A 23,316-nucleotide genomic window follows, 5' to 3' on the forward strand; every position below is an offset into this window, starting at 1 on the left:
ATATTTAATATATATACATATATACGCATACATATGCATACACATACATAAATATACACATACAAACACAGTTTTTTTTGTTTTTTTTTTTTTAGTTGGTCTTCTTAAATAACATAAATCGTGTGTATTTTATTTGACATTAAAAAAAGATGTTGCTGCCATTCTGTTTCATAAAAAAAAAAAATCACCAGTAGTTCTCAACCTTGTTGTGTTTAAAGAGTATGCTTGAATAAGTGTTGCTTTTAAATTCAGGGCCGTTTCACAGTAAGTCCCTGCCAGAGGAGGTGTTTCTTCCACTGTGTACATCACAGATCTCGCTGTGTCATGCCAGTAGATTGTATTTTCAGCCGGTTTTCTGAAAGGCAGACTGGAACCTACCATCCTATACATGGTGCAGAGAGAAGCAGGGAGTAGGGGAAAGGTGGGGAGGGGCTTAGGGTTCGGCTAACCTCACCGCATGTTGTGACCAAAGGAAGGGACTGATGCGCTATATCCCACTCAGGACACACCCTGCCTGCGATGTGGTGTAGTGCAGCGCGCTGGGAGAGGTGATTGAGAGATGGTCAGAGTGCATAACAGGCAGCTAGAGCCTGCACATAGGGATGCATGGGAATGCTGAATCAGGGAAACTGCATGAAAGCCTGGGAGAGAGTGGAAGAGGGTAAACGGCAGGGAGAGAGGGGACAGAAAGGTAATACCCAGTGTAAAACTGGCAAAGATGCACAGCATGACTTCTTGTCAGTTGGTTCAATAATTTCTGGACTTTTCTCACTGATTTATCTTGAGCTCTCCCTAAGAGACTTTAAACACAGGCTGATTTTAAGTGCAATTCTGTACTTGGGTTTATAGGAACTGCCACTTTACCCTTCCCCTCGAGCCAGAGAAGCGAGGTAAGATTTCACAATCTCTATCTGCCTTGTGTTACTGTGTTGTCGACAATTTATTCAGACATTGACACTGGTGTAATTGATACTTCCCTTAAAGTGGAACAAATGAGGAGAATCGTATTGTGCTGCTTGACTTGAAAACCGGAGAAACCTGTGCATGAAACTGTAGTTTCTCTGAGGAAAACTTAAATTTCCTGCACTTTGCTCTGTCAGATGGAGGTAAATGAACCACTGCATTTGCCGAGGTTGTCCCGGGTCGCTGTGTGTGGTGGTACCCATGGCAACGAGCTGTCTGGTGTGTACTTGGTAAGAGAGCTGCTGAAGGTGGAGAAGAGGGAGAACGAGAGAGATGAGGAGCGTGGAGAGCCCGCCTCGGTGATGATGGTGCTGTCCAACCCCAGGGCCGTACAGCAGTGCCGCAGATACATAGACACCGACCTGAACCGCTGCTTCACCCATTCCACCCTTAAGTAAGGCAGTGGGAGGGAGATGATGTTTCCCGTAGGTGACGGGGCTGATAACGATCGGTTTTCTTTCTCCCAGCGGTCCCATGTCGGACACGGCCCCCTACGAGATTATCCGATCCAAAGAACTGAATGTCATGCTGGGTCCCAAAGGCAGTCGGGAGGCAGTGGACCTCGTTTGTGACCTCCATAACACGACTGCCAACATGGGCCTGTGCTTCATCGCATACTCTGACTGTGACTGGATCAGTCTTCACATATTTAAATACCTGCAGGTAGGTGAACGTGTCTCTTTCCAACTTAAACATCTGCCATCTCAAGAATCCACTGTTTTCAATTCAATTTCAATTTAAATTTTATTTATATAGCGTCTAATACAATAAAAGTTGTCTCTAGACGCTTTCCAGAGACCCATACCCAGAACATAAACCCTTGAGCAGTTATTACATAAACAATGGCAGGTAAAACTCTCCCCTAGTGGGAGAAAAACCTTAAGCCAAACAGTGGCAAGGAAAAACTCCCCTTTAGGAGGGAAGAAACCTTGAGCAGGACCTGGCTCATAAGGGGTGACCCTCCTGCCGAAGGCAAGACTGGTGGGTCAGGGACGTCAGCAGCACAGCAGGCATGTGGAAGCAGCAACGGGATGACCAGGGGTGGGGACCGCAGGCCAGCACACAGCTCCCGAAGCTCCGGCCCAATCAGCAAGTCCCAGGTTGGGGTGCAGGGTCGGGGAAAGGTTGAGAAGGGGCAGAGCCAGGGAGAGGAGTCTTGATGGACGAACCTTCTCCCCCGCCCAAAAGGGGCCGTTACCCTGCCCCTCTCACTCCCACACTGCAGGATCCGGTGTTGTGCATTCAGAGATGCTCTTCGCCACCGGCAGAGGATGCTGCAACATGGACAAAAGAGAAAAAAGAGAAGAGAAGGGGGGGCCAGCACAAGAAACTACAGGAGCGACTCTAACACACTAGAGTTTACACTACCTAGAGATTTACCAACACCAGCTAGAGGTTTACTAAACACTAACTATAGGCTTTACCAAACAGAAATGTTTTAAGTTTGGTTTTAAAGATGGAGGTGGTGTCAGCCTCCTTAAGCCAGATTGGAAGTTGGTTCCATAGTAATGGTGCCTGATAGCAGCACTGTAACATCAATACAGACCCTCCCATGAAAGGAAAACAAAACAAAAAAAATGCTGAGCTTCCTCGCACTGGCTAGTATGTTTCACTCCATCATACTTTGATGCAACGTTATCGTGCTCGGCACAGACTCAAAACTCCCTGTGCAAAAAGCAGCAATGCAGCAATGCAACCTGAGAACCGAGTCCCCTCCATGTCCCACAGTAGCTGTTGCAGTCTTTGACGCATCAAAAGGCTCCAGTTTTACCTCATCATTTCAAAGTGATTTCTCCCAGAAACTTTTCTTTAACTTTGTTTTTATCCTAATAATAACATCTTCCTACGTCTTCTTTCTTGGAGCTCATTGATATTTAAAAGGCAGCAGAAGGTGCAGTCATACAGCAGCGAAACTTGATTTTGAAGTCCAATTTGAATGTCTTTGGTTGTTTTCTTTAGCTCTACCATCCTCACTATCTTTCTGGTCTACCTGGGGTTTCATTTTTCTATTGCAGTGACATCCAGAAATGTTTTTTTTACAGCCACATGGACCTTTATTTGTCTTTATAATATTGTCTACGGCAGCCACCTGTGATGATGCTTAACGTTGTAAAATTAGCGTAACATTTCAATATAATTCAATGATTTATGATCATGTTTTAGGGGTGCCAGCAAATTTGCGCAGAATATCTTCATAAAATGAACGGCAAATCATTTATTTTAAAGCTTTCTTTGGTTCACATGAGAGGGTTGCATTCATTTATTCACATTTGGGGGAAAAAAATTGAGCCGTGCGTGCGTGCGTGCGTGCGTGCGTGCGTGCGTGCGTGCGTGCGTGCGTGCGTGCGTGCGTGCGTGCGTGTGCGTGTGGGCAGATTCTTGACAAAAAATGATGTTTTATGTCTACATACTGCAGTGAACTGAGAACATCAGCTTTTAATTTGCTTGGTGATGATGACGTTAAGCTGTAATTTAAATAACTGAAAATACAGTAAGATATGGTTCAGAATACAAAGAAAATCCACTAATACAATGAATCATTTAGGTTTAGATAAATATCTGTGAGTTGTTTTCTTCCTTTTTCAGAGGCAGATGCCTGATGCGCCGCTGAGATTCATCCATTTTGATGTCTCGTGTAAAGAATCGTATTCCCTTGACTCGGTAGGAAAACATGGTTTTGGTGAGTTTTTTCCCCCTGTAATTTTAGTTCATCAAAAGCATTTGAATGCTGGTTTATGTGTGTTATAAACATCGTCTACTACAATTGACCTCCTGCAGCCATTGAGATCGGCCCCCAGCCCCACGGCGTGGTGAGGTCAAACATCTTCACGGCAGTGAAATCCAGCGTGCAGCACATGCTGGATTGGGTCCGCTTCTTTAACTCAGGTACGTTGTAATAATTTGGGCGTTGTGCTTTTGCTTTTATTTTGAAACGAAAAAGCTCATATTAGCTTGAAACCATTAAAAACTCGCTCCGCTTTTACACTCAGGTGCTGTATTTGAAGGAGGATCTGTGGACGTGTTCACCATGGTTAAGAACATCGACTATCCGCGAGACAGCGAGACTCATAACATCACGGCAGCCATTCATTCTCATCTCCAGGTAGAGCCTGACAACTTTTTATACTTTTAGGATTTAAAGTCTTATTTACAGTCAAACCTTCTTAACAGTACGCCGGTTAGGATTAACATACGATAAGCATGGCTAAACTAAAACAATAACCTTAAGCAAACCTAAATAATCTAGCAATTAAGGACTGGGCAGATTTCATTATGTAAAAACACAACCGGATACTGAGTAAACTCCTTTAGTCTGAAGAAAAATAATTACCCTTGTCAAAAAAGGTCATTTGATGAATCACGCTGAATGTGTGCCTACTCACCGGCAGCTCCTAAATCGTTTTTATATTTAAGTCAGACCCAATTTCTTCATGGTATAAGTGTATATTATTCACAACACAAATGTAATCTGCCGTTATGAACAACTGATAGTTTACTTGGTTAGCTGAATTGTCTTGTTAACCTGAATCTTCAAATAGCACAAAGACATGACATTTTGACTCTCTCGCTAATAGTTTTTAGAGCAAAAGGGTTAGAAACAATAGATGTATCGTTTTGGGTTTCTTGTCTGTTTTAGACAGGCTAAAGATGGCCATTTGTTAAGCAATACCTGCGTTTAATATTGTGTAACAGAGAATCTGCAGATCTTCAAAATCCTTATTTTTAATAAAGTAGTGGGCTTATATGCGTTGGCCACATTTTAGCTCACCTGGTGGAGCGAAGGCCCCATGTACTGAGGCCGCGGTCCGCACGGTCCTTTCTTTTTCCTCGTGCAGCCACTACAGCCACAAAATCTTATTAAAAAAAAAAAAGAAAAGAAAAATATCTAACAAATTGTGAGAAGATGTGATCCAGTTTAAAAAAAGAGCATGTCAGAGGTTTTTCTCTCACTCTTTTTAGAAGCAAAGATGAGGAGGTGTTACCATATAAATGATTGTAGGGGTAAATAAATTAAAGTTTTAAGATTTCTCCAAGTAAAATGGAAAAAAAGGAGCAAGATCATTTACAGCTTTGCATGGCCTGGCTCATTGGACCACAACATAAAATAAACTCCCAAACACATTAGGTGGAAAAGCAAAAGTTTTATTATGAAACTAAGCAACATTTTAAGCACAGCAGAAAGATCAGTGATGTCATTTGAATCTGCACCAGGTATGTTTGATCCACACTTTCAGAGTCTTGCACTCCAAACGAGCGAGAATGCAGGGAACCATAAATACAGAACACAACCTTAAGATTTAAAACCCAGATAAATCTTTGTTCACATGGAACATGACTGGCCATTCGTTTGTAGAAGCTACTTCTAACCCCTGAAACACCGTTTGGTTGTATTACTGAATGTAAAACCCCTGAGACGCACAGGAAAGAAAAAGAGGACATACAAAGAAGATGCTGTTCAGCAGCTGAGCTCATTGAAATTTGCCTTACACAGAAGTGGAGAGATGTAGTTTTCATGGAGGTTAAGAGGCATTTTGGGGCAGGAATCTAGACTCTGTTGAGTTTCATTTCAAGGTCTTAGATCGATGTAGCCGATCATAAAGGAGGAAAGCCTGGCAACATGTGATTGCCGGCGGTTAAAGGGTGTTTTGCCAATTTGCTGTGAAACATTCTGCTTATCATTTTATACCTCAGCCCATTCAGTGACATACTTTTAGTTTTCTCCACTGCTCCAAAACCTATATTGCAAAAAGGAGAGATGTCCCTGTAGTTTCAAAATCTCACACTTGTGGCTCATTACTATCATCAACCTAACTGACATCTTAACTCCACAGGACCGAGACTTCTGCCTGCTCCATCCTCAAGACCCCCTGTTCCAGACGTTCGCAGGCGAAACGCTGAGGTATAAAGGCAGCGAGCCCCTTTATCCTTTCTTCATCAACGAGTGTGCCTACTATGAGAAAGGCATCGCGCTCTCGCTGGCCAGAAAGAGGCGTGTGGTGATCCCTGCTATCCGGGTGCAGACGGACGAGGAGAGACAAGAGAGCGAGAAGGGCTTTGCATCCGAGGAAGAGGAATGAAGACGTCCCCAACATGAGACTGATGTGAAATAAATTTTTAAGAAAGCTTTTATTGTAGTGACAGCATGTATACGGTGATGCACACACTCACGTGCAATATTTGTGCACAAAAGTAAACCATTTCAGCTCACAGCCACTTTTACTGCAGATTCACACATTAAAATGCATTCGTTTATGAAAGTTTGTTTGAGGGTTGAATTTAGGAAATAGGTCTGATTCAGCATGAGATATATCAAAACACACATAAAACTTCATTTACAGACATCCATGGATAAGATGAAACGATTCAAAGCAGTGCTAATCCACTGACATACAAAAAATAGAGTTTTACTACAGATTACTATAGGAATAGTCAGGATATGTTAAAAAAACCAAGTGCAAATAAAAACTGGAGCTTATCATAATATGGCTGATAAAGTACATTCATAATGCCGAGGAAGGGTAAAACTATCTCCCTTAAGTTCCTTTAAATTGTTGTATCCATTTTTTTTTTAAATCAAAATCACATCAAACACCAAACAGGAAACCAAATTCACAAAAGGGAGTAACAAAATCAGGTTTTTACCCACAACTATGTCAAAAAAATAACATAAATCTACAAAATAAATAAATATGGAAGAACTGCAGGGCGCATTTAGTACAAATAAGCTGAAATACGGGGAGCCAACCCAGGACTGGATCCCAGAGAATCCCGCATGGGGCCCAGTTTTCAGCTTGTTTATATCAAAGATTGACCCTGCATATGCTGGCAAGGAAAATAAACATCACACTGGGTAAAGAAATCAGAAACAAAACCACAATCTAACATTACAACTTCAATAATAAATAAATTAAACAAAAAAAAAACAAATGAGGTTTTCTTTTGTAATGACAAATATAAATGCAATAGTGGTCTTTCAGCAGACTCCTGATTGACAGCTGTGTCAAAGCGGATGAAGCACAGATTACAAAACGGTACTGGTTAAAAAAGAAAAATGTGACTGTGGTTTTTTTTTTGTATTCGAGGTGTGTCAAACATCTACAGCTATGAATGCTGTCGACTTTTACTTTTGTTTGTTTTTTTTTAAACATTGGGTGCGTCCAACAAAAGAGATTACACTGACTCGAAACTAAGGGTGTGATCAGCACACTGAAAAATGTCCTGCAGGTGAAATATTTTAAACGACTGATGACTTCCACACCATAACCTTCATTTAATATCATCACCGTTGACTGATGCATATCGATAGACATCCATCAATGTGCAACTTCACTGACTACTTCTTTTTCTTCCAAGATTGTAATTTTATGAGTTTTCAATCTCTGTTTTTTAAGATTTTTATTTTTTTAATTTAAGAGTTGTAGCTTTACCGGTAGTTGTGTATGTTGTGTTGCAAAACGGGTCAACAACATACATAAATAAAAATTAAAATGAGGTCAACCGAACTTAGTACGCATGCTTATATATTTGAGCATGCTTAGCTCAGTTGTTGTTTAATACAGTTTGGGCTCTGATGGGCAGTAATTTTGCGTGATCATATTTTAGTAAAATTTCCAAATCAGAAATGACAACAAAAAGGCTTTTATATAGTGAAATAAGAAATACAAGCACAAAAACATACCCATTAGCACCAGCCACTAATGTCTGGTTGTTTTTATTTTCGTGTTTCTTCTGTACCATTAAGGCATGTTTCATGTCCTGTTCAAAGTTTTCCGTTACTCGTTGAAACAATTTGTTCTAATGGCACTTTTCCACTAGTACCTACTCTGCGCGCCTCTACTCGCCACGCCCCCGTCTTGCGCTTCTCCACTACGGGCCGAGACGGGTGGAGGCGTGCCGAGTAGATACTTTTTCTGTATCTATTCTGCCGAGTCTGGCTGTATCTGACGTCATCACACTACAGGCCACCGATTGGTCGGGGGGCCGTCAAGATGTTTGAATCAGGAAGCGGGGAGTCAGCGCGAGAGCGACTCGCGGCTATTCATTTTATTCGACAGGCAATGGCAGCGCAAACGTCTGTTTGGTGATCCAACTCTGAGGTGCAGATGTTCATAAACCTGGTGCTGAGGAGAGAATTAAAAAAGGGAAGTAGACGGGCGATAAGGAACGACCAGATCTACCAGGCGCTCGGTCACTTCTCAGCCGCTCGCGGCTCCAGCTGACTTCTCATCAGCGCCGACACTTTTAAAATTTAAAATAAAAATTAAAAAGCGTTGCCGCTTGAAGCTTCTCTCACTCTCATTTTTTAACTTGATGTCGAACACAAGCCACAGATCCAGCAGCACATCTATCATCTCCTCCAGGTTATACATCTTTAGTGTTGTTGTCTTCTCTATTTAGATCACACAATCAAATACGTCACAGCAGCTTCGCTCCAACCCGCCTACTTCTCACCTGGGTGTCTAAAAACAAACGAAGACGAGGCGTGCCGAGTCGGAGCGCGCTGAGTAGGTACTAGTGGAGAAGTGCCATAAATGTCTTTGTAATCTTCTAATTTTGTCATTATTTTGATACTTTCGGTGGCTCCAAAGCAACTCCACATCATGGTAAAACCTCCACTGTGCTTGACTGTGGACAGGGCAGTCATTCTCTTCTTATCGATTTTGTTAGTTATGAGCAAATTGAAACTCTAAAAGGTGTGCCTTATTCATGAAAGGTTTAGCAGATAGTAGTTCTGACTGTTTTGAAGAACGGTGTCCTTCTTGATCGTCACTCATGGAGCCTAACATTTATGTTATAACGATGTTTCCAAGAAAAGCATGTCTGACACTTTCAGAAAACTTTGTCTTTAGCTAATTTTTATGTTTTAAAATGGGGAATTATTGGTTATCTCAGGTCTTTCAAACACTGAAAAGTGATCAGAGGTGAATTTTATAGTTGATTTATGCATTTATGCTTGCGTGTAAAACTGATGACGTATGTCCTCCGTAGCTGGGGGCCCTATGTCACCACCACTGTAGCACGACCTGGAACTACTACAAACATGATTGGTACACTTCACAACGTTGCATTTCATTCTATGTAAAAAACAAAGTAAAAGTTTGTTTTTCAAAAGCCTGCTAGTTATCGCATTTTGCTAACTAGCACAGTGTACACATTGTCTACATTTTTTTCCAAAATTTTTCAACGCACATTAGCCAAATAGAGTATTAAAGAAATACATTGGAAGGAGGTTCATATAGGTATTAATGGATTTACAGACGTATCACAAGTACACAAAAGTTGGTGAAACAAGACGTAAACACCAACTGTGACTTTGGTACCTTATGTTTGCTGCATCTATCGTTGCTACGTACCGGAACAAGCATAAATCCCACTTCATTTTGTAAACGTTAATTTGATCCAAACAGTGCCTCTAGTGTAGGAGGTGCCTTTAACATTACATGAAAACCTTTTTGCTGTTGTTTAATAATATTGATGCATGTACAAAATAATGCGATTGTATGATTTGGTTTACTTGGTTTTGCTCCCAAAGAAATTTTAAAAAACGTACATCAAAAGGTGCCGATAATTTTGATCTAGACGGCACGTTGTACTGTTTGTTTCACTCCACAACCTCTAGAGTGAAAAGTTGGACTCAAATATACTAATGCAGCACACTTTAGGACGTTCACTGTAGATTATGAGCACTTTAATCAATTACAAGGAAAAAAAAACAAAAAAACTAGCCTACTCATTGGTCCTTTGATATCATTAGAAAATGCATCTTGGTGTCAGAGTTGGGTTTGAATTTTAAACAGGATTTGAGATCCAGACTTGAATCTACGACTACGCCACTCGATAGGCGGTCATACGGTAGTAGTTTTGGCTGTGGCTGCGCGCTGCCCACACAAGCAGTGCAGCGGCCATCATGTGAAGAGGGGAGGAAATGAGGGCGAGGTAAAGAGACCAGCCGAGAGAGCCGTCCACCTTGTCAGGAAGCATGGACACCCTGTGGAGCAGGTCCATCCCCGCCAGGTAGCAGCACACTGTGGCTAAGGTGCAGAGACCTGCAGAGGCAAGAGTACGTAGAGATTAGCTTACGGTAATCATTTTTGTACATAAAATTTTACGTTTGTTCCTTTTTTTCCTTTTTAAATATGTCTAGCACAAGTTGGATGTTTCGTTCATCCATTCTTAAGCACAGGTGTAACTTGTGACTAACACCGGTACTGCCTCATACCCAAGAGGTCACAAAAGAGTCACCGTTCACGACTGGAACACCCTAAAACTGAAGCACTGAAATTAAATCAAGAAAAATGTAAAAAAAAAAAGTTCATCCTGTTCTATAAACCCAAGAAGGTGTACGTATTGGTCCGACATTATTCCAGGATCTTTGGTTGTAGATAAACAGGTAGCACCTCCTTCACTGCCAGTATCCTCTGCTACGGTAGTGAATTGAATTAAACAAAATCAAAAAGGAATAAACCTTCATGCCCAAAAGGGAGTAGGAGGAAGTAAAAACTTAAGAAGTCCTACCCCTTGTTTCTATTTCAATTTTACTCAAATACAAAATAAAAATAAAAAAAAATATAACAGCAAGCTTTACTTTTAAGTTAGTTAGTGGAGGACGGTTAGCTCACAGGCGCTAGACTAATGGCGCTTTTACACTACTCAGCGCGACTCGACACGCCCCCTGTTTTGTTTGAAGCTCCTCTCACTCTCATTTTTGAACTTGATATCGAACACAAGTCACAGACCCAGCAGCACATCTATCATCTCCTCCAGGTTCTACATCTTTAGTGTTGTTGTCTTCTCCGTTTAGATCACACAATCAAATACGTCACAGCAGCTTCGCTCCAATCCCGCCTACTTCTCATCTGCGTGTCTAAAAAGAAACGAGGACAAGGCGAGTGGAGGCGAGTCGAGTCGCGCTGAGTAGGTACTAGTGTAAAAGCGCTATAATGTTAACAGAGCTGCTGGTTGATGTAGAATCGTAAGAACGTTTGCAATTGTGAAAGGTAATTCTTGTTGAATACCTTGCTTCATCTAGCCTGTTCATAATGTAAAGGAAACGATCAAAATTAACCGAAGGCAATATTTGTTTTCGCAGACGCTACTGTGCCTCTGATTGGCTCGTCAGACCTAATGCTTATACCTAACCAAGCAACGAGTGATAGGCAATTAGAGGCAGTGTAGGGTGAGTCATGCCCTCATCAACAACTTGTTGAAAGATTGGCAGTTTAGCCTACAGACACCACTGAATGATGCACATCAGAGGGGACTGAGAAGTCGGTATATGCAACACTGACTGAAAAATAGCTTGGTGTACTCTGTATAGCTGCATATACCCTGCACTTCAACACTGCTGGTGGGATACTCCATTTGTGTAAGAACAGATACGGCCCTTGGCTGCTACAATACATACTGCAGCAATCTAATGATAACATAAACTTACCAACCGAGGTTGCTGTTAACTCCTATTGAGGCACGTCACTGTCTTCTTTAATATGATTTCTGAGAAAGGTTTCTCAGATCACAGAAATGATTTTTTTTTGTTGTTGATTTGGGAAAATACTTTTTATTTTGGTTTGTTTTGTTTTTTTCACTTGCAACCTCATATCAAACAATTTTTATTTCACCTCTTGAATGCTTTGTTGAACAAACCTCTTGGCATAAACTGTCTGCATTAGTCACCTCTTTCCAGCTGGTCCCTGTTACACCCATAGACTCCATACATACTGAAAAAGAGCCTCTATTGCTGTTTCTGCAAAGATTTACTTCCTCTCGCTCTCCTTTTTTTTGGTAACTTGCGCCATGTCTACAATGCAGGTTGAGGATGCACCTTTACACTTCCTTATATGGTGGTCCCTGGGTGTAGATTAACCACTGAGCTGCTTTTTTTTAATGCATCTTCGACCATGAAGGGGTGCAAGAGTGCAACATACTTTAAAACCTTTACCTAAGTGGAAAATGTCATATTTGGCATTAAACTACCTGCTGGAGTATATAAAATACCTACAGTACTGAGTTAGGCTGTTCAAGCACTTGTCAAAAAGGTTGTTGTTGTTTTTGAGGACATGCATTACACATTACCCCGGTTCTGGCCTCCCTGCACTGGCTTCCTGTTCACTACAGGATTGATTTTAAGATTCTGCTGTTAGTTTTTAAATCACTAAATGGCTTGGCACTCCAATACCTTACAGAACTTCTCCATTCTCACACACCAGCCAGAGCACTGAGGTCGTCAAGTCAGTTGCTTTTGGACGTCCCTAAATCCAGGCTTAAAACTAAAGGTGGCTGCCCCTAAGCTGTGGAATAGTTTGCCACTGAATATTAGATCTGCTCAGACCCTAGAGGTTTTTAAGTCTTCTTTGAAAACGTATTTATTTTCTTTGGCTTTTGGTGTACGATAAATAGTTTCCTACATTTGTGAGAAGTGATTGTGCACTTTATGTGTCTGTTCTTTGCCGTCTATTTTCTACTTTCTATCTTTTATTACTATTTTATTGATCATTCTAGCATGTTAGTGATTTTATTGTTTCTACATTTTGTACTGTATTTTCTTTTGGTATTGTTTCATCTTATTGTATACTGTACAGCACTTTGGTCGACCTCGGTCGTTTTTAAATGTGCTATATAGGGCTGTTCGATTAATCGATTTTAAATCGTAATCGCGATTATGTAATTAGAACGATGTTAAAACGTGAAACTCGTAAAATCGATTTTTCACTTTTTTTTTTTTTTTTTTACCTTGTCTGCACACATATTAATGATTGATACCATATTAATGATTGATGGAAATACCTCTCAATACCTGCGACAAGTGCCCCATGGGAGAGGCTCTTTAGTGTAGGAGGGGGCGTTGTAACATGCCACCGGGCATCCCTCAAGCCAGATGCGGTAGACCGGCTCGTGTTCCTTGCAAAAAACTTGCAAATGTGAACAGCAAATGTAATGACTGACATTACACACCTCTACCTCCTTCATGGGTTTCATTATTATTTAGCATGCAAAGACCCAGTTTAGTTTAATTAGAAAATGTCTTGTTTTATTTAATTGGAAATATAACTTACTGTATGTTTGCAAGTGCTGATTTGCAGATTTTTTTTTCAAGAGATAAAACTTTATATTTTATTATATTTTTTAAAACTTTTTTTCAACTTATTTTACAGAGTTTTGCACTTTATTCATTCATTTTTGGTTTAATAAGAGCAAAGTTTGCACTTAAAGCCCAATGGGGCAAATGTTCAATAAAAAACAGCATATTTGAAATCATTTCTTTGCCTTTTGTGAATTCACAAAATAATCGTAATCGAAAATCAGATTTTGAGTTAAAAAAATCGTGATTTTATTTTTGGGCAAAATCGAACAGCCCTAGTGCTATATAAATAAAATTGACATTGACATTGACATTGACATGCTGTTCTTGTCCTTGATAACAGCAGAAATATGGAGAAAATATGAAACATGAAAGGATGCAGTAAAACAGGTCTTACCAGCCAGCAGGTGAAGCACACCTATCCCCAGGGTCGGGGTTAGGGTTCGGCAGAGACAGGCGCAGAACCCAGTCAACCCACCCAATGCCACCAGACCCAGGGACACCAGCGGCAGCAGGAACTGACACCTCCACAGATCTTCACATACAAACAGAAAGGTCGAACGTGTTAGCAAAATTATGTTATGATGAAAAAGAGTGGCCATGCATTTTATATATGCTAAAAATGGACAACTTTACGGCAAACATACAGGTGCGCAGCATGTCCTCTCCACTGTTGTGGTTCCCCGGTTCTTTGTATTTAGGGATGAACTGCTGAGGTAGAGTAAAATGTCGACAATCCAGCTTCATCTTGACATCTGCAAAAGTCAGTCACAAGTCATTTAGCGCCTAATTAAACATTTAACATAAGCCATATGCCTTAGGGTTTGGTCAGAAAAAGTGAGTTAACTAAGGCAATCTGACAATTTTCCGCCCTGAAGATAAAACAAAGAGAAAATGCTTGCAATAAATCTGGATAATGAATGTAGCTGATGGGACAGAGCAGTCCTTGTGAGATAATAATACTCCCAGTACTGTGTAAAAGACTTAGGCAGGTGTGGAGAAATGCTGTAAAGTAAGAATGCTTTCAAAAATATGCAATTAAAGTGTTAATTGATAAAAAATAAATACTTAAATTGCATACCAGAAAAGAAAAGTGACCCCAAGTATACAACCAATGTCATCAGGAACTATCTTCAGCATAAAAATAAGAATAGGAATTGTGGATGTGATGGTTGTCACAGAGCCTCAACCCTAAAATCCTCAAATCTATGTGGGACTACATGGAGAGGGACTGAGGCAGCCTAGATCTGAAGTTGGGCTGTTGTCGGTTCTCCAAGGTGTTTCACCTTCAAAAATTGTGCGTAAAGGAAAATATATTTCTTTAAAGACAAAGGGTGGTACCGTCAAATGTTGGTTTACTCAATTTTTTTAATTACTTTTGAAATCATTCTTCTTTTGCAGCATTTCTTTACTTCATTTCTTTCGTGCAAAATACTGTATTATAAAAAATGTAACAGGACATTCTTTCACAAGTGATCCGCTGAGCTGTTTCAATATGAGCTCTCTAGAAGAGTGTTTCCCAACCCTGGTCCCCGAGGCACACTGAACTGCATGTTTTAGATGTTTTAGATCAGGGGTAGGCAATTCCGGTCCTCGAGGGCCGGTGTCCTGCATGTCTTAGATGTTACCCTGCTTCAGCACACCGTGATAAAAGTACCTGTGTCATTAACAGAATTGTGCAGCCCTGGATGACAAGCTGATGACGATGATTAATTAGAATCAGGTGTGTTAAAGCAGGGAAACATCTAAAACATGCAGGACACCGGCCCTCGAGGACCGGAATTGCCTACCCCAGTTTTAGATGTTTATATTTTTAAATCTCAGTTAAAGACCCACCTTTTTTCCCTTGATTTCAATTAGTGTCTTTTTTATATTGTCTTACCCAGATTTGTCTTTTAACCCTTTTCTTTTCTTATATCTTTTTAAAAGCATCTGAAAAATGTCCCTTTTTATGTTATGTATGTATTTTATGTCTTCGCTTTTAGGACTTAAGCACTTTCTGTGAAGCACTTTGGTTGCGGCTCAGCCGTTTGTATATGTGCTATACAAATAAAATTTGACTTGACTTGACTACCCAGCTTCAGCACACCGTGATACAAGTGGCTGTGTCATCAACAGAATTGTGTACACCTTGTTGACGAGCTAATTAGGATCATTAACTAGAATCAGGTGTGATGATGAAGGGAAACATCTAAAACATGCAGGACAGTGTAGCCTCGAGGACCAGGGTTGGGAAACACTGCTCCAGAAATTCATGTGGAAAAAGTTCACACAGTCGGTGCCGTCGAAATGCCATACTAAACAGTATACTAAAAGTATACTTAAGTTCGGCACACTTTTGAGTAAATATCAGTAGTATGCATTAATTCGGATTTACTACTCAGAGCCATAGACATATACACGTAGACGCCCCATGGAGCTGCTGTGATACGTCAACGTCGCCGCCATATTGGATGTGGCAAGACTGCGCTGTAAACTAATACAAGTAAATGGACTTATTTTCATAAAGCGCCTTTCTACAAAGAAATGTACGTTTTACGTCTCATTTATTCATTCACACACGCACTAATATACTTGGGAAACAGTTAGGAACCAAATATAATATATTTAATTTTCTCAGATGGCAAAATAAGAACTTTATTGATCCCACATAGGAGTAATTCATGTTATATCAGCTATAGAGAACAAGGTAGTGCCGAAAAACAATATATATCCCCCCTCACAAAAATCAAGACATATTTTTTCATCAACAAAACAAATTAAAAAAATTTCAAATAACAAAATAACATATTTGAACTATTTTTCAGACAATAAAATAACATTTGAACCATTTTTCAGACAATAAAATGTAATGTAATGTATAAAAATGTAAAATATGCTTTGTTGATGAGAAAATATGTTTCTCTATTTTTATTATTTTTGTGAGGGGGGATATATATTGTTTTTCGACACTACCTTGTTCTCTATAGCTGATATAACATGAATTACTCCTATGTGGGATCAAGTTCTTATTTTTGCCATCTGAGAAAATAAAATATATTATATTTGGTGCCTAACTGTTTCCCAAGTATATTAGTGCGTGTGTGAATGAATAAATGAGACGTAAAACGTACATTTCTTTGTAGAAAGGCGCTTTATGAAAATAAGTCCATTTACTTGTATTAGTTTACAGCGCAGTCTTGAACATCCAATATGGCGGCGACGTTGACGTATCGCAGCAGCTCCATGGGGCGTCTACGTGTATATGTCTATGGCTCTGAGTAGTAAATCCGAATTAATGCATACTACTGATATTTACTCAAAAGTGTGCCGAACTTGAGTATACTTTTAGTATGTGGTGTCTACGTATATACAGGTATGTCTATGCTCAGAGCCACACGGTCTTCCTGCCGTTGGGAGGAAGTGACGTGTCACAGCAGCAGTACCAGCAGCGCTCCGCTATTTCCCGTTTATCCTGGCTGAAACAAGATGACATTATATAATATTATTATATACCAATATTATAATATTAATATTATATAATAATATTATTATACTTATTATACTTATGGCATATACGTATCTGCGCAGCACTTAGCAACCAAACACCGCTGCATTGCATTGTGGGAAGTTTCTGCTTAGTTAGGCTGCGTCCGAAATCCCACACTTCCACCCTAATGAGTATGCAAAATGAGTATGTGAGATTTTTTAGTGCGTCCGAAACATTAGAACGTACTTAATAGTATGCTCTATCCATACTCATTCTGGAGAAATGTATTAGTGTGGATTGATGGACACTAGCTAAGCAGAAACTTCTCACAATGCAATGCAGCAGCGTTTGGTTGCTAAGTGATACGTATATGTCATAAGTATAATATTAAGTATAATAATATTATTATATAATATGAATATTATAAAATTCGTATATAATAATATTATATAATGTAATTTTGTTTGGGCCAGGATAAATGGGAAATAGCGGAGCGGTGCTGCTACTGCTCCCAACGGCAGGAAGTGACGTGTGCGCTCTTAATAGTACGTCCGAATTAATGCATACTACTGATATTTACTCAAAGGTGTGCCGAACTTAAGTATACTTTTTAGTATATACTGTTTAGTATGGCATTTCGGACACACCGATTGAGTTTTTGCAAATCTCCACTTTGGCCGGAGTTTTCAGAAATGATCGTTTTTGGTGACTTTGAGCTTTGTTTTTGTGTAAACGAACAGCTAAAATTTGACTTGACTTGACTTGACTACCCTGCTTCAGCACACCGTGATCCAAGTGGCTGTGTCATCAACAGAATTGTGCAGACCTTGATGACGAGCTAATTAGGACCATTAATTAGAATCAGGTGTGATGATGAAGGGAAACATCTAGACCAGTGGTTCTCAAATGGGGGTTCGCGTACCCCTGGGGGTACGTGAAGACACTCAAGGGGGTACGTGAGATTTTAAAATATACATATATTTAAAAATTAGCATCATGCAAAAATCCACCCCCGGTGGCCGGGCACCGGGGGTGGATGAGATTCGCCCTGAGTACCTCAAGTCTCTGGATGTCGTAGGGCTGTCTTGGTTGACACGCCTCTGCGACATTGCATGGAGGAAGGGGACAGTACCGCTGGGGTGGCAAACCGGGGTGGTGGTCCCTCTGTTTAAAAAGGGGGACCGGAGAGTGTGTTCCAACTACAGGGGGATCACACTTCTCAGCCTCCCGGGGAAAGTCTACGCCAGGGTACTGGAGAGGAGATTACGGCCGATAGTCGAACCTCGGATTCAGGAGGAACAATGCGGTTTTCGTCCCGGTCGTGGAACACTGGACCAGCTCTATACCCTCCGCAGGGTGCTCGAGGGTTCATGGGAATTTGCCCAACCAGTCTACATGTGTTTTGTGGATCTGGAGAAGGCATTTGACCGTGTCCCTCGTGCCATTCTGTGGGGGGTGCTGAGTGAGTATGGAGTCCGGGGCCCTCTACTAAGGGCTGTCCGGTCTCTGTATGATCGAAGCAGGAGTCTGGTTCGCATTGCCGGCAGTAAGTCAGACTTGTTCCCGGTGCATGTTGGACTCCGGCAGGGCTGCCCTTTGTCACCGGTCCTGTTCATAATTTTTATGGACAGGATTTCTAGGCGCAGCCAGGGGCCGGAGGGGATCCGGTTTGGGAACCTCAGGATTTCATCTCTGCTTTTTGCAGATGATGTTGTCCTGTTGGCTTCATCAGACCGGGACCTCCAGCATGTGCTGGGGCGGTTTGCGGCCGAGTGCGACGCGGCAGGGATGAGAATCAGCACCTCCAAGACCGAGGCCATGGTTCTCGACCGGAAAAGGGTGGCATGCCTTCTCCGGGTGGGTGGAGAAGTCCTGCCTCAGGTGGAGGAGTTCAAGTATCTCGGGATCTTGTTCACGAGTGAGGGAACAATGGAGCGTGAGATTGACAGGCGGATCGGTGCAGCGTCCGCAGTAATGCGGTCGATGTACTGGACCGTCGTGGTGAAGAGGGAGCTGAGTCGAAAGGCGAAGCTCTCGATTTACCGGTCAATCTACGCCCCTACCCTCACCTATGGTCATGAACTTTGGGTAGTGACCGAAAGGACAAGATCGCGGATACAAGCGGCCGAGATGAGTTTCCTCCGCAGGGTGGCTGGACGCTCCCTTAGAGATAGGGTGAGGAGTTCGGTCACCCGGGAGGAGCTCGGAGTCGAGCCGCTACTCCTCCACATTGAGAGGAGTCAGCTGAGGTGGCTTGGGCATCTGTACCGGATGCCTCCTGGACGCCTCCCTAGGGAGGTGTTCCAGGCATGTCCCACCGGGAGGAGACCCCGGGGAAGACCCAGGACACGCTGGAGAGACTATGTCTCTCGGCTGGCCTGGGAACGCCTCGGACTCCCCCCGGAAGAGCTGGAGGAGGTGTCTGGGGTGAGGGAAGTCTGGGCATCCCTGCTGAGGCTGCTGCCCCCGCGACCCGGTAACGGATGAAGCGGGAGAAGATGAAGATGAAGATGATGAAGAAAAATCCTTTAAAAATAATTATTTCATAAATAATTGAGGAAAATATAAGTCTAAATTAATAAAATGAATTCTATCTTCAGGAGTAGGCTATTCAACTTATTATCCTAAAACCGCAGAGTCTCCCCCACACCAGGATGGTTCCACCTAACCTGTCAAATGCCACCTGGCTTCACCTGTCAATCACTTGGACCAACGATGGAGTCGTGGTTGAAGCGTAGCAGCAATATTTTTATGTTTAATAAATCAGTTACTGATGGCACAGTGCTCTGTTTTAGGTCTTTTTTTTTACAACCAAAAGTGCTTTGCGCTGGTTAGGGGGTACTTGGCTGAAAAAATATTTCACAGGGGGTACATCACTGAAAAAAGGTTGAGGACCACTGATCTAAAACATGCAGGACAGTGTAGCTTCGAGGACCGGGGTTGGGAAACACTGCTCTAGAAATTCAAGTGGAAGAAGTTCACACAGTGAGTGACGTAGCAGCGGGTCAGGTGAGGTTGGGTGAGTCCTGCATTCCCGGGTCAGGTGAGGTCAGGTGATGTCGGGTGAGGTCAGGTGATGTCGGGTGAGTCCTGGTGAGTCCTGGTGAGTCCTGCATCGGGTCGGGTGAGGTCAGGTGGTGTCGGGTGAGGTCAGGTGAGGTCAGGTGAGTCCTGCATCCCCGGGTCGGGTGAGGTCAGGGGAGTCCTGCATCCTCAGGTCAGGTGAGGTCGGGTGATGTTGGGTGTAGGGGTGGGTTAAAAATATCGATATATCGATATTTCATCGATATACATGTGTAGGAACGATTATCGATACATAAATCAAAAAAATCGATTTAAAAAAAAAAAATAATATATATATATTTTTTTTTAATCACAATTTTTTTCCCCCATTTTATCACCCAGTGCTTTTTCCTAAGTTAGTCCTGGGTATTGCTCCCTCTAACAGCCCCGGGAGGCCCTGCACTGAGCTCAGGTCTCCTCCTTAACCTGAGGAGTGAGCAGGCTGCTTCTTTTCACCAGTCAGGGTGGGGCTTCTCTGGCCGGACGTAGCGATGGAAGGATCACGTTATTCCGTTATTGTAACTAGAATATCGATATCAAATCGTATCGGAAATCGTATCGTCTTGGGACCTAGTGTATCGGAATCGTATCGTATCGGGAGGTCAGTGATGATACCCAGCTCTAGTCGGGTGATGTCGGGTGAAGTCAGGTGAGGTCAGGTGAGGTCAGGGGTAGGGCTGCCACCTTTCAGAAATAGAAATAAGGGACGCCCTGATTTCAGCAGCGCAGGAGCCAAAAAAAAAAGCCCTAAAACTTCTAAACTGAATAAAAATTTGTTTATTTTATATGAAAAACAAAATGCTTTGATTTAAAGTTTAAAGTGCTTTAATAGCTTTGAACTTTCATGACTGTAGAGACAGACAACCATATAGCAACTGAAATATCCTCCTATGCTACGTATGTCCACATCAGCCCAGATGTATAATATACATACAGGTGAAGAATATGGTGTAAAAGTACATTTATTTCAATAATTCAACTAGAATATGGTGTAAAAGTTAATTTATTTCATTAATTCAACTAGAATATGGTGTAAAAGTTAATTTATTTAAATAATTCAACTAGAATATGGTGTAAAAGTTAATTTATTTCAATAATTCAACTAGAATATGGTGTAAAAGTTAATTTATTTCAATAATTCAACTAGAATATGGTGTAAAAATTAATGAAAATACGGGACAAATCACGTCTCGTATTAGTTCAATACGGGACGCAACATTTTTTTCTCAAATAAAGGACAATTCCGTATTTCACGGGACGGGTGGCAACCCTAGTCAGGGGAGTCCTGCATCCCCGGGTCAGGTGAGGTCAGGTGAGGTCAGGTGAGGTCAGGGGTAGGGCTGCCACCTTTCAGAAATAGAAATAAGGGACGCCCTGATTTCAGCAGCGCAGGAGCCAAAAAAAAAAGCCCTAAAACTTCTAAACTGAATAAAAATGTGTTTATTTTATATGAAAAACAAAATGCTTTGATTTAAAGTTTAAAGTGCTTTAATAGCATTGAACTTTCATGACTGTAGAGACAGACAACCATATAGCAACTGAAATAGCTTCCTATGCTACGTATGTCCACATCAGCCCAGATGTATAATATAGAAGAATATGGTGTAAAAGTTAATTTATTTAAATAATTCAACTAAAATATGGTGTAAAAGTTAATTTATTTCAATAATTCAACTAGAATATTGTGTAAAAGTTAATTTATTTCATTAATTCAACTAGAATATGGTGTAAAAGTTAATTTATTTCAATAATTCAACTAGAATATTGTGTAAAAGTTAATTTATTTCAATAATTCAACTAGAATATGGTGTAAAAATTAATGAAAATACGGGACAAATCGCGTCCCGTATTAGCTCAATACGGGACGCAACATTTTTTTCTCAAATAAAGGACAATTCCGTATTTTAAGGGACGGGTGGCAACCCTAGTCAGGTGAGTCCTGCATCCTCAGGTCAGGTGAGGTCAGGTGAGTCCTGTATCCTCAGGTCAGGTGAGGTCAGGTGAGTCCTGTATCCTCAGGTCAAGTGAGGTCAGGTGAGTCCTGTATCCTCAGGTCAGGTGAGGTCAGGTGAGTCCTGTATCCTCAGGTCAGGTGAGGTCAGGTGAGTCCTGTATCCTCAGGTCAGGTGAGTCCTGCCTCCCCGGGTCAGAGGTCAGGAGAGTCCTGCATCCCCGGGTCAGGTGAGGTCGGGTGAGTCCTGCATCCCCGTACCTGGCTCCTTGTTCCAGTGAGGGCTGTCCGGCACCAGCACACACCTCCACCACAGGCTCACGGTGCCGTTGAGGCGGAACAGCGTGTCGCTGTAGGTCTTCTCGTCGAACTCCCCGTCCATGAACTCCTCGTACAGGGAGCGCAGCTCCGTCACGTTGGCCTCCCCGCGCACGGCGGGGCTGCTGTACTGGTACCAGTGCTGCGTGCCGAGGCCCACCGACAGGTACACGGTGGCCAGCAGGCTCAGCACGCAGGCGATCACCAGCGCCGTCGCGTAGCGGTTGTCCACCATTGTTGAGCGAGACGGGAGAGAGGATTAAGTGGATGGATGGATGCCCGCTCCCCTCTCCTTCCCCGGTCGTATCGGTTTAGTAAATACACACGGCTTCCTGTCGGTGGCTTTTATTCCAGGCTGTCCGACAAGTCTTTAAACGATACACGGGAAAAGGGAAGCGTTGATTTTTAACTCATCTGCAATGATGCACAAACGGTCAGCAGCCCTGCAGCGCTGCAGCCCTGCAGCTCCGCTGCGCCATCTGCTCCCTTGTCCCACTTCTTCCACTGATGGTGCGACGGATATCTCCCTGACACAGTCTGCAACACCTCCCCCCCTTCAGCACAGACACTTAAACGGTCATATCTAGTAAGATGTGTTAAATCGAGGGCAACATCAGCCTGCAAAATGCGAATCTGAGTGAGATTATGACGGCAGGCAGACACGGGGCTGCACTCAGGAAAGGATGCTCGGAGTCGGGAGTTGTAAACACACTAATCCCTCCGTTTTCCTCTTCCGGTTCCCTTGATCAGCAGAGATGTGTAACCTTTTAGGAGCCAGCGCAGCACAGCAGGGTTATACAAATAAAAACACCAAATCATCAGAGCTTCTATTATTCCTGTGTTGTTTTTTTTAACTTTTTATTTTACATTTTTATTTTATTTATTTTATTTATTTTATTTATTATTATATTATTATTATTTCATTTATTTAGTTATTTATTTATTTATTTTATTTTATTTTATTTTTACATTTTACAGAACATATCCTAACATATGACTTCACATCAAACAGAGTAAGTGACTACAGAGCAGAGCAGAAATGAATCTGCCAAAAGCAAGGTAAATTAAAGATCCACATAATTGTAATATTAAAAATAATAACGGTAACAGTGACAGGTAGAAGAGCAAATGTCTATGAATAGTGGGTGAGCAGGATTTTATAAAGAGGAACTCCCAACAGAACTCCCTCACATTATCCCATCCATTAAACCCCCAGGTATCTTGAAATGCAAGTCCATCTCCATTGTGAGCTGTAAACTAGCTGTCATTCGCTCCATCGTGTACATCTTTCAGCCTTTGGGTCCATTGACCTATAGTTGGTGGTTTTACTTCTCTCCAGTTCACTGTAATCATTTTCTTCGCTACTAATAAAAGAATCCTCAATATATATTGTTTGTCTACATTATACATGTCTTTGGGTATGACTCCCAACACGAACAACATTGGTTCTAGTGTAACATCTATCTCAAGAAT

At 41.7% G+C, this 23,316-nt stretch overlaps 2 protein-coding genes across 2 annotated transcripts; one reads left to right on the forward strand and one right to left on the reverse strand.

Moving 5' to 3' along the window:
- Positions 1-477: 477 nt before the first annotated feature.
- Positions 478-6,191, forward strand: LOC133420069 (N-acyl-aromatic-L-amino acid amidohydrolase (carboxylate-forming) B-like). Its single transcript, XM_061709635.1, has 8 exons — positions 478-691; positions 850-890; positions 1,101-1,357; positions 1,431-1,626; positions 3,550-3,643; positions 3,742-3,849; positions 3,954-4,066; positions 5,796-6,191. The coding sequence occupies exons 1-8, from the start codon at positions 607-609 to the stop codon at positions 6,039-6,041; spliced, it is 1,140 nt and encodes a 379-aa protein (XP_061565619.1). The 5' UTR covers positions 478-606; the 3' UTR covers positions 6,042-6,191.
- LOC133420086 (claudin domain-containing protein 1-like) lies at positions 5,181-22,525 on the reverse strand. Its single transcript, XM_061709655.1, has 4 exons — positions 21,787-22,525; positions 13,690-13,797; positions 13,440-13,577; positions 5,181-10,010 (listed from the first exon to the last, which is right to left on the reverse strand). Exons 1-4 carry the CDS (start codon positions 22,076-22,078, stop codon positions 9,790-9,792), a joined length of 759 nt encoding a protein of 252 aa, XP_061565639.1. The 5' UTR covers positions 22,079-22,525; the 3' UTR covers positions 5,181-9,789.
- Positions 22,526-23,316: the final 791 nt, after the last annotated feature.

The sequence above is a fragment of the Cololabis saira genome, chromosome 20, assembly GCF_033807715.1.
Source record: "Cololabis saira isolate AMF1-May2022 chromosome 20, fColSai1.1, whole genome shotgun sequence".
Classification (NCBI taxonomy): Eukaryota; Metazoa; Chordata; class Actinopteri; order Beloniformes; family Belonidae; genus Cololabis; species Cololabis saira.

What these genes read in the sequence shown, in the direction of transcription:
- LOC133420069 (XM_061709635.1), top strand. Translation starts at nt 607, where the DNA reads ATGGGAATGCTGAATCAGGGAAACTGCATGAAAGCCTGGGAGAGAGTG. An exon ending in GGGAGAGAGGGGACAGAAAG is followed by an intron (nt 692 to 849) that starts GTAATACCCAGT and finishes TTGGGTTTATAG; the next exon opens with GAACTGCCACTTTACCCTTC. An exon ending in CCATTCATTCTCATCTCCAG is followed by an intron (nt 4,067 to 5,795) that starts GTAGAGCCTGAC and finishes TTAACTCCACAG; the next exon opens with GACCGAGACTTCTGCCTGCT.
- LOC133420086 (XM_061709655.1), bottom strand. Translation starts at nt 22,078, where the DNA reads ATGGTGGACAACCGCTACGCGACGGCGCTGGTGATCGCCTGCGTGCTG. An exon ending in TCACTGGAACAAGGAGCCAG is followed by an intron (nt 13,798 to 21,786) that starts GTACGGGGATGC and finishes TGACTTTTGCAG; the next exon opens with ATGTCAAGATGAAGCTGGAT. An exon ending in AGAGGACATGCTGCGCACCT is followed by an intron (nt 13,578 to 13,689) that starts GTATGTTTGCCG and finishes TTGTATGTGAAG; the next exon opens with ATCTGTGGAGGTGTCAGTTC.